The sequence below is a fragment of the Passer montanus genome, unplaced genomic scaffold (assembly GCF_014805655.1).
Source record: "Passer montanus isolate IOZ18808 unplaced genomic scaffold, ASM1480565v1 scaffold4, whole genome shotgun sequence".
Classification (NCBI taxonomy): Eukaryota; Metazoa; Chordata; class Aves; order Passeriformes; family Passeridae; genus Passer; species Passer montanus.
In genome coordinates, this window is record NW_024368818.1 from 2677022 (window position 1) to 2687030 (window position 10009).

Below are 10009 nucleotides of genomic sequence, written 5' to 3' on the forward strand. Positions count from 1 at the left end.
TCTTACTGTCATCATGAAAGCACATGTTTTCATTTCTTGGGAGCTTCTTTGTAGTTCTGGGACATATTCTACTGACAAATGAAGTAATGCTGATGTTCACCAAGACTTTAAAAGATTCTTATCTGTTTTGTCTCCAGACTTTTGACCATCTGGTTTTGTAGTGCAGTCCTAAAATTTAGCCTCTCCCAGTGCAGGATGTAAAGAAAAACTAGAGTGAGATTTCAAGATAGGCTTTTTATCTATGTTTAAGTATCTACATCCGGGGGGGTTTTTGTTGGTGATTTGGGGTTTTTTTTTTGGAGGGGGCAGGGATTTGACCTAGAAGAAATCCAGCCAAAGCTGGTTTCTGCTACTTAGTCCTTTTAAACTGTTCTGTTAAAGTGGCACCGTGTGGCTTTGGGGTGTATTTAGTTGGTTTGCTCTGGTTTTCAGTTTTGGTTTGCTTGGTTTTTTTCCTTAGTTTTAACAATGTTATTTATCTTTATTTAACAGGATCTCTCCCAGTGTGTTACATGCCAAGAAAAGCACATTACTGTGAAAAAAGAGCCACATGAATCTCTGGGAATGACAGTGGCAGGAGGCAGAGGCAGCAAAAGTGGCGAGCTGCCCATCTTTGTGACAAGTGTGCAGCCTCACGGGTGCTTGGCAAGAGACGGCAGGATTAAACGAGGTGAGGTTTGGCTTCCCTGGTGGCATGGCTACCTCTGGTTGCTTTTTGATCACTGTGTTCTCTAGAATCAGGTGCTGTCAAAAAATCTTCTCTCAGATGTAGGAAAATGCTTATGGATGCTTTTCTTCATGATTTAATAATGGAAAGACAGTATTTAGTGTTGCACTTTCACCTTTTTTGGGAAGGGGATGTTTACAGCGTGATAGCAGGGGAAGTGGATAAGATCAGGAAATGTATGGTTAAATTCTTTAAAGCTGATGGTAGTCCCCTGAGCTGAGGGTCTGCTGTGATGCAGACACATCCTGTTTTCATATTTGATTTAGTGGGTTGTACCACATCTCTGTCCAAGGAATCTCTGTTCGCTGGTATTAATATCTGAACAGCAGAGGAGCTCTGATGACAGGCCACAGCTCACCCACACAAAATTTGCCCCAAAAACTCCATCAGTGTAATCCTGGTTCCCAAAAGCTTTCTTATCCTCTGGGACATCATGAGTTTGATGGTATTTGGGGGTGCTGCAACACGTGTCCTTGTTCCCTGGCTTTGTTAAAGAGAATGAGGAGGCAGAGGTTAGGCTCAGCATAGGTGAAGGCAGTCCTGCATAATTGATAGCAAAGCATTTGATGATTAAAATGTATTATGTCATATGTGAATCAGAGACTGCCTATGGAATCTCTGTGATTCACAGTTCACAGAATTACAGAATGTTTCAGGAAAGAAATTTAGGGAAAAAACTTCACAGATTGTACATTTAAGAGAACAGTGTAGGAGCATCCTTCTATGCTTCTGAGAAGGGGAGATTTACACCTACACACCAGCAGGTATGCTTTCTTTTTCTGTACTACTATGGAAAAACCACACTTGATAGAACAATCACTATTGTTCTTTCATTGTGTAACATTAAAGTAGCCACAGAAGCTACTGGGAGGAAAATCCTTTTAAAAACTGTCTCATACCAAATGTGACCCAGGTGTTTGCACTTTTGCACTAGTTTTTCTGACTTTCATTGGTGAGACATTGTGTGAAAAAGGAGTCTGCCACTGGATGGTTAATAACATTCTTGTTTTCCTCCTGGGCCTTTTTAAAAAACATAAAACTAAAATTGTGGAAATCTTTTTCTGGCTTTGACACTTTCCAGATTAGCTTTGTAGAGATGATTCTTGTCTTTCTTTGAATTAAATGAGTTTTGTACCAAACTTTCCAGTAGTTTTTGAATTCCATTCCCTTCTCCCAAGTAACAAGTTATTAAAACCAGATGAATTAAAGCACTCTGTGGAACCTCACCTGTCTACAATAATTAGTTACCTTGAGGTACCTGCATTGTTCCTGCCATTATTCTTCCTTCACTTTTAAAGTTAGGGTGGACTCAAGATCCTCATCTTAAAACAGTTGTGTCATGACATCTGCAGTAGCAGTTGCAGCCAAGCTGGTGAAGTACTTAAGTAATTTTTATTTCTGATTTTCAGGGCATTATACATAGGAGTCACAGTATTTGGTGTGTATGTGGAAATAAATTGCACTGATTCAACTTGGTACAAGCTCAGTACATTAAAGTTTCAAACTGACAATATAAAGGCTTCAGAACTATTAGTCTGTTAGTTCAGACTGTCTCAGGTGCAAAGACTGCAGTATGGAATGGAAGCCTGGCATGGGAGGTGCTGTGGTGGGCAGGAGTGTCAGACTGATGTGCAATCCCTCACGGCTCTGTGCAGGTGATGTGCTGCTGAACATCAACGGGATTGACCTCACCAACCTGAGTCACAGCGAGGCCGTGGCCATGCTGAAGGCTAGTGCTGCCTCTTCAGTAGTTGCCCTGAAAGCCCTGGAAGTCCAGATTGTAGAGGAGCAGCCCCAGGCTGATGAGGAGCAATTGAGTACCATCAGTGAAAATGAATACGATGCCAGCTGGTCGCCATCGTGGGTCATGTGGCTGGGACTGCCAAGGTACGGAATTAATCGATTAAGTACTTACTCAGCTGTTTCAAGCTAATTCCTGCAAGAGACATAAAAGAAGCAGAGAAGCTGCATAGTTGCAGCACATCTGCCTTTATTTCTGCCTGGCCATCTCGGCTGCGTTCAGTTGGCAGTGTGCTTAGGAAGTGGGCTGTGAACAGAAGCAATGTGTCCTTAGGAAACTTGAAGGTGAATAGACTGGATTTATCCCGTCACAAACCATGGTAACTACCCCTGTGGAGCCTTCTGTTCAGACACAATTAATCTTTTTTTATTGTTTTATTGTACTGTAACTTTCTATAGAATATCTAAAACCCAAACAATTTCTAATAAAACCACCAAGGATATATCCATCTGTCTCTTTGCTAATCTGCTACCTAAGTTCATGAGGCCAAATACTTGACTTCAGAATATTGCATCAGATTTTGGCCATTCTGACAGACTCTTGACATGTCCTGTGCCAAGACTGTAGCCATGTAACTATAGGCTCACATTGGTTTTTTTTCAAGAATCCACTACCATCTCTGCCAAACTCAAAAACTCTCAGAGATTTGCAGCAAGCTCCCTCCCCTTAACTACTCTGCAATCTGCTGGACATCACTTCATTTGTACTCCCCACTCTCTCGAGGCTGCAGCTATAATCTCATTCTGGCAAGAAGAGAGCTCCTACTGCAGCTAGTAGAGTTGTTAACTTCAGTTAGGGCATGCAGGTTAATTCCTTTCCCTCTGATAGATTTACCAGATCTGTACTTAAACTGTAAAATCACAACACGAACCAGACAGACTTGGGAGCAGAATGCAGCTGAAGATAACACAGCCATGCATTGGCCCTCCAGAGGTTTCACTTTTCTGAGTTTAACTGTCAATTAATTTATCTTCTAATTAAGTATTAATGAGTAATCTCAATAAATGGCTCTCGGTTTTGGTAAATATACTTCCTTTTTGTGCTTTAGCAGCAGTTTATTTCCTACCTAGTGGTTTATTTCTTTCATGCTACAGGTGCTCATGTGTGGCTCCTAACATTACGCTATGCATTGTGCTTTAAAGCAGTGCCAAACAACTGTAACGAACTTGGTATCTTTTTACTGAAAAGTTAATTTCTATGTCTGTTTATTTTTTAAATTACAGTTATTGCCAACTTCACTGGCAAGAATTAATTTTCACTAAGGCTGATATAGTTAGTGAAGTGTGATCTGAATTATTTGCATCCTGTGTAATAAAATGGTTAGTCATTTATATTTGCATTACTGGTGATGAATCAGTACAGAGGTAATGAAGATTGTGCATGGATTTTTAATTTTTACTTAAAGTAGTAAAAGCTTAAATTGGTTGGGGGTGGAAGACAAATGCTCTGCATTTTTGACTTGCAAACTGAACACATCAGGTATTGATTTTCCACCCACATTGTTGCCACCTGTGGAATCCCTAAAATGCAGTTCTGTTACTGTCAGTTTGCAGAGTTAACTGTGTTTAAGTAATTATTCTAGCACTGCATTACTTCTTTTAAAACACTTTTCTGTCTCAGGATTGTGGGATTTTTTGGTAATTGGCTTGAATATTGCAAAATTACTTCGGGAACAGAGGTCTAATCACGATCCCTCCCCTTCTGTACCACACTTAGCACAGAGGTAATGATGCGATAGCAGATGTTGTGCCTACTGTAAAACCATACATGGCTTTTTCTCTTGCTGTCCTGTGCTTCCATCCCCAGCTGCCTGCATAGCTGCCATGACGTGGTGCTGCGGCGGAGCAATTTAGGGAGCTGGGGCTTCAGCATCGTCGGTGGCTACGAGGAGAACCACACAAACCAGCCTTTCTTCATCAAAACCATTGTTCTTGGAACTCCTGCCTACTTTGATGGGAGATTGAAGTAAGCCAAAGTAACAATGGGAGAAATAATGAAAACAGTAATAAAAACCAGCAATAATGAACCACTTTTAAATAGTTATGTGCAGCTAATTGCTTAAGGAAATGCACTGTAGCATCTTGGGCTGCTGGACCATGCAGCCCTGTAGTGCTTTGCCTCCCTGATGAGTGGGATGCAGGGAAGTAACAGGGTGTTTCGGTTGGGGAAGGGGCATCTCAGAGGAGATGGCATCTCCTGTGATCTTCCCCAGCTGTGCTGCTGATGTCACTTGCTGTCTCTCTGTTGAACTCCACTTTAGGCCAAGAGACAATGTGCACTGCATATGTGCAGAAATAGCTAGTTTATGTCTTCCTATAAAACAGCTAAAAGTTAGAGCTTCACTTCTGCAAAGTGGACAAAACTGCTTTATGCTTTCACATAGTCTTCTGAAGCCAATGGAAACTGATACTGAAGATGGGTGCTGCTGCTTTAATAGAAGGGCAGGAAAGTAGATGATAGATTTCTGAAAAGACGGTTAAGGACCCAAGTCCCCATGGCATTACCCTGACGTCAGTTGGCAGGAAAGTCACTGATAAATGAAGCAAGTTCAGCAGAAGCTCCTGAGATGGTGGAGCTGGAGCACTTGCCCCACAAGGAGAAGGCTTCAGGGGCAGCCAGCAGCCCATTCCAGTACTTACCTGGACATTGTCAAGGAGACAGAGCCCAGTGGTGCAGGGTGAGAGGATGAGTGACAACAGGCACAAATTGAACTAAAGAGCTTGAGACTGGCAATGAGGAGAAGCTATTTCCCCATGAGGATGGTCAGGCAATGGCATGAGCTGCATGGTCTCTGCCCTTGGAGGTTTCTGTGACTACTGGGTAAAGCCCTGAGAGTCCTGGTCAGAGCTTACAGCTGACCTTGCTTGTAGTAGAAAGTTGGGCTACAGAGCTCCTGAGGTCCCTTCTGACCTTAAAGAATATATTTTACTTACACGTTACATTTGGATGCAGCCCCCAGGTTTAGTATCCAGATATGCATCTTAGCTTCGTGTAGGTTTAGTTCAGAACCAGGACTTAAAATTCCCATTTAGGGTTCTCTTGTTCATAAACTTGATTTTTTTCTGAAGGTGGTAGTCAAGAATATACAACTTGAAGTTTTGTGGCATGATTTTTACATGCAGATTTTTGTACTTAAGAAAAAAATGTACTTATGCCTAGAGCCTTGACAGTAATTGATTTTTCAGTTCAGTGACTAAGTAAATAAATGAAAAAATAACTTGGCTAAACATAAAATTACTTTTTTTTTTTTTTTTTAACTGTGGAACAGTTTAGATTAAATTAAACATCCCAGTTCAACTCAAATAATTTCAGATTAGGGACTTAATAACTAGAAATCTTTACACAAATGGAAATTCAAGCATAATTCCTAAGAAGAGTGGAAGAATCATCATGGTCACATTTACCTCCTTGTAACCTATGGAAAATATGCTCATGTGATGTAGTACTCTCTTTTCAAATGTACTGTTCCACTGACATTATGGACTTAGAAATGGGCCATCTAGAAGGGAGAGCCCCTTAGTACCTGCACCTTGAGTTATTGTGGGGCAGGTCTCTTCTAAAGCTGTTCTGTTTTGTTTAAATTATGTAAAGGTTAGGCTGGAGAGGAAGGGAATAAATAACTTCACAGTTCAATAGTTTAGAGAGTTTTCTGCTTACGTGATGTGTCTGGTGTGATTTTACAGAAAGCAAAATGGCTTCCTTGGAAAGGCTGTGGGAGTGAGATGTCAGTCAGTGAACTGTAGCACTTCGGTTTGGGTGGTGGGATTCCTTGGCTCAGGCAGAGAAGGACTTCTGAGTGCACATTTGGCTGGTGTTAGTAACTGCTCCCTTTTCCTCTGCTCTGCCCTTGGGTAAGCTCAGGAGAGCATCTTTTTGCCACCCATTCTGGTGCCTTCAGTACTTGAGAGGATCAGTTTCAGGAAAAGTCTTGTTTGATCTCCAGGTCACATTTGACTACTCTGGGGAATGTCACACGCTCAGCTGGCAAAGTAGAGGTGTCTAGAGAAGGAACATGCTCAATACAGAAAGAAATTAGGTGCATTTTTGAAGAGTCTCTTGAGGTTTGAAAAACCAGAATTTAACCCTTTGAGGTCAGTTTTCTCAGGGCCAGCAAATGGCACCCTCACAAATTCTGTTACCTAATCCAAAATGCAGGGATGCTGCAATTGAACCATCTGCTGAGGGACATTTCAAGCCAAATGGTTATATTTGACAAAATCATAAGCCACTGAAAACAAGGTTCTTAGTTGGAATGTGGTTGGTTGGTAACCATAATATCTTTACTTACACCTCCTACAGTAAAGGCATGTTTGGTGTAAATGTGTTATAATCCACACAAACAAACAGAAATGCTTCTGTCATGCACATGCTATCTCATCTTCTCTTGACTCCATTAGGTCTTCCCAAATGTCTCTTCTCATTTTCTGTACAGGTCAGCTCTTAATGCAGAACTATCTTGGTATTAGAATGGAAATAGAATGATTTGGGAATTTCCCAGATGAATTTCAGATTAATCCTAGAATAGTTGGAAGTTGGAAGGGACCTTTAAAAAGTTACCTAGTCCAACACTGCAATGGGCAGGGGCATCTTTCAGTAGTAGGACAGACTTCAAATTGAACTGCTTTGGGAATTTTAGCAACACTTTCCAGCTTGATGTGAAGGAGGAAAGTACCTACCTTCTACCACCCCAGCAGTGAAGTGCTGTTTGTTGGTGTGTGCTAATTACTGCAGAGCAGGACTCATAATGTGTTCCTTTTTCTTCTTGTGTTTTCCAGGTGTGGTGATATGATTGTTGCTGTAAACGGACTATCCACGGTTGGAATGAGCCATTCTGCACTCGTTCCCATGCTGAAGGAGCAGAGGAACAAAGTGACTTTAACCGTGATTTGCTGGCCTGGAAGCCTCATATAGAGTTGTGAATCACTTGGGTTCAAGCAGCATCTTTTTCTAGATAGCTGGCACAAAAATCTCCTCTATCTTTTTTTCCTTATTGATACAGCTGGTTAAAAGCAGGGCCAAAACTGCTGTATGTTCCTTTTTTAGAGGCCTCTCAGACTTACTCTACCTGTTCTGCCATCCTGAAATAGCTATTTCTGTTTGCTATGTCTATTGCTGACACAAATATTTGAGCTCACACAGAAACCCCCACTCCACTGTGGCTGTCATTGAGCTTTACTCATCAGGCTTGTAGGGTCTGCAGAAGAACTCGATGGTTCTTTGGGTTTCTCTGTAAAGTCCTCAAGTTGTGTTGTGATATATTAATGTAACATTCATGTGCCCTCTCTTCCTGGCAAAGAGAACTTGTGTCAGTACCAGAATGACACATCTGTCTGCTGCTGTGAACCAAAACCTGTTTCCAAAGGTTACATCTCTTCATTTCGTAAAGCTTTCCAGTTAGATCCCATATTTTGGACTGATTCAAATATTCCATCTTACTCATCACAAATTACTAGGTCCCCCAAATTTTTCTTACAGGGCATCAGTGTTCATAGAAAAGTAGGAAAAAAGCCTGATATTACTAGAATTTTTATAAAGTGCAATAATTGGACTCTTTGTTAGGAAACTTTAATATATTACAGAGTTTGTACCCTATACAAGAAATACGGAAGTAATTCCCGTTGCAATGCTGGCAAGGATTCATGTGCCCAAGGTCGCCTTTGAGTGAATGGCTTGCAGTATTAGATTTTACTTTACAAATGAATGTTTTGCTATGTCAGAGAATTTTGATGAACATTTTTATGAGGATCATTTTTACTGTTTCTATTGTAGTTGTCAGCTCTCTTTATTCAAGTGTGGAAACAATACTTTGACTCGTACTTTCGAAATGAGAGAATTATTTCCAGGGAAAGAAGCAAGATATTAAGAAACCATATGTTATGGTTTACAGGTGAGCAGGCTAGAAGGAAAGCTCTTTGATTTCAAGTCCAACTGCAAAGTAAGCTGCAAAGTTCACTCTTAATGTCACTTCCTGACAAATGTGCAAATGCCTTGATATCAAATGCTGAAAAGAGCTCTTGTGCATTTCAGGATATTTTTTTTTTCTTTAGAGAGCACCTGCTATTAAGTTGTCAGTAATACTGTTTGTCTTGGATTGTATTTAATATTTTTACAAACCAACCTGTAAATTCTAGACTTTGCCTTTCCATGATATTTGCAGGCTAAGCACCCACTTGTTTAAGAAAAGGGGGGTGGAGCACAGAAAGAAATGTGCTGACCTGGAGCTAACCCTGTGTGTTGTCAGTGTTCTCAATATTTGAAAAGAGCTTCATTTATAAACCAGGTTCCCAACCTGAACTGATTTTATGAATGACCTCTGTATTGTATTATTAACTACCAGAGAATGTATTTGAGAGTCACAGCATATTTCAATTGTGAAGCATGAACTTTATTTTCAAATTTAGCTGGTGTAATATCGGGGCATATTATCGCATGTCATTAATTCCAGTAGCTTTGTTTTCAAAAGAAATAAAGTTACTCTTTTGCTTAAAAAAAAAAGATAAAAAAATTAAAATCTCATATGGATGGTTTTATTCCTCTCTGTAATGTATAGTATTGGTTTAATTTCATAATATTAAAATAGAAAAGAATGTCCTCTCCAGTATATTACTGTAGTGAGAATCCTTGTTTCTGAAGCAAACACCAAATTTATTTGATACTCTGATAGAAGAATCAGTTTTCTCCCATCCCCAGATGGTGTTTAACTGTATGCTTTGCCCTTAATGCAAACTTTTTTGTGAAGTACATCTTAGTGTGTAGGCTTTAGGGAAGTTTTTGACATATATACTAGATTTAGTGGTTTTTATTTTAAAAATTACACTTTTCATTCAAAATCCTGAAAAAAATTTTTTTAGATTTTTTTTTCCTTTTATATGTTAAATGTAACAAAAGCATGGGTTAGCTTGTGCAGTTTTGTTTCTGTGTGCTGTAACTTTTGATCAGAATATCTGAGCGATAAAACTTCGGAATAAATTTACTTCCTGAATCATTTTTCCCCTTTCTCTTGTAGCAGCATAGTTGGGTTTGGTTTTCTGTGCCTTCTGTTTTAAATTATTTCATTATTCTTTTTTTCCAGATATTGCTATCTAATTGTATGGTATTAATGAAGGATGAATGAAAATAAAAGTTCATTCTGCACATTGTAATAACTCAAAAGTGTCGTCTCACTCTTTGCAGAAGATATTGGGATCTTGGTGCAGACTTGGTTTAAAGATCATTTTTTTCTCCTGTGATTTATCATAAATTACAGTTAATAAATATGCCATAAGGGTCTGAGGGTATGCTCGTCCAGCCAGGGTGACATACCAGCTGTTTAACCATTAATCCCAGCAGGGAGAAGTGTTTCTAAAGTGGAGTAAGATCTGTGCTTTATGGTACTTTGCCACAAGTAGTGTTTCCTCTTTTCCCCTCCAAGCCAGCTGGTACTGATCAGCTGGAGGATGTTTTCACAGCAGAAACTTGATGCAAGGAGACAGTCTTGCTGG

The 10009-nt window shown here is 40.0% G+C and overlaps 1 protein-coding gene across 5 annotated transcripts in view; it reads left to right on the forward strand.

The window, feature by feature from the left end:
• Window positions 1-9671, forward strand: part of LNX2 (ligand of numb-protein X 2) — a 58368-nt gene extending 48697 nt beyond the window's left edge. For all 5 annotated transcript variants that reach the window (XM_039718345.1, XM_039718349.1, XM_039718350.1 and 2 more), the window contains 4 exons: window positions 493-670; window positions 2383-2614; window positions 4335-4493; window positions 7304-9671. In XM_039718345.1, coding sequence (XP_039574279.1) covers window positions 493-670; window positions 2383-2614; window positions 4335-4493; window positions 7304-7439 — 705 coding nt within the window. In that variant the 3' untranslated portion in view covers window positions 7440-9671. The remainder of the gene's footprint in view (window positions 1-492; window positions 671-2382; window positions 2615-4334; window positions 4494-7303) is intronic.
• Window positions 9672-10009: the final 338 nt, after the last annotated feature.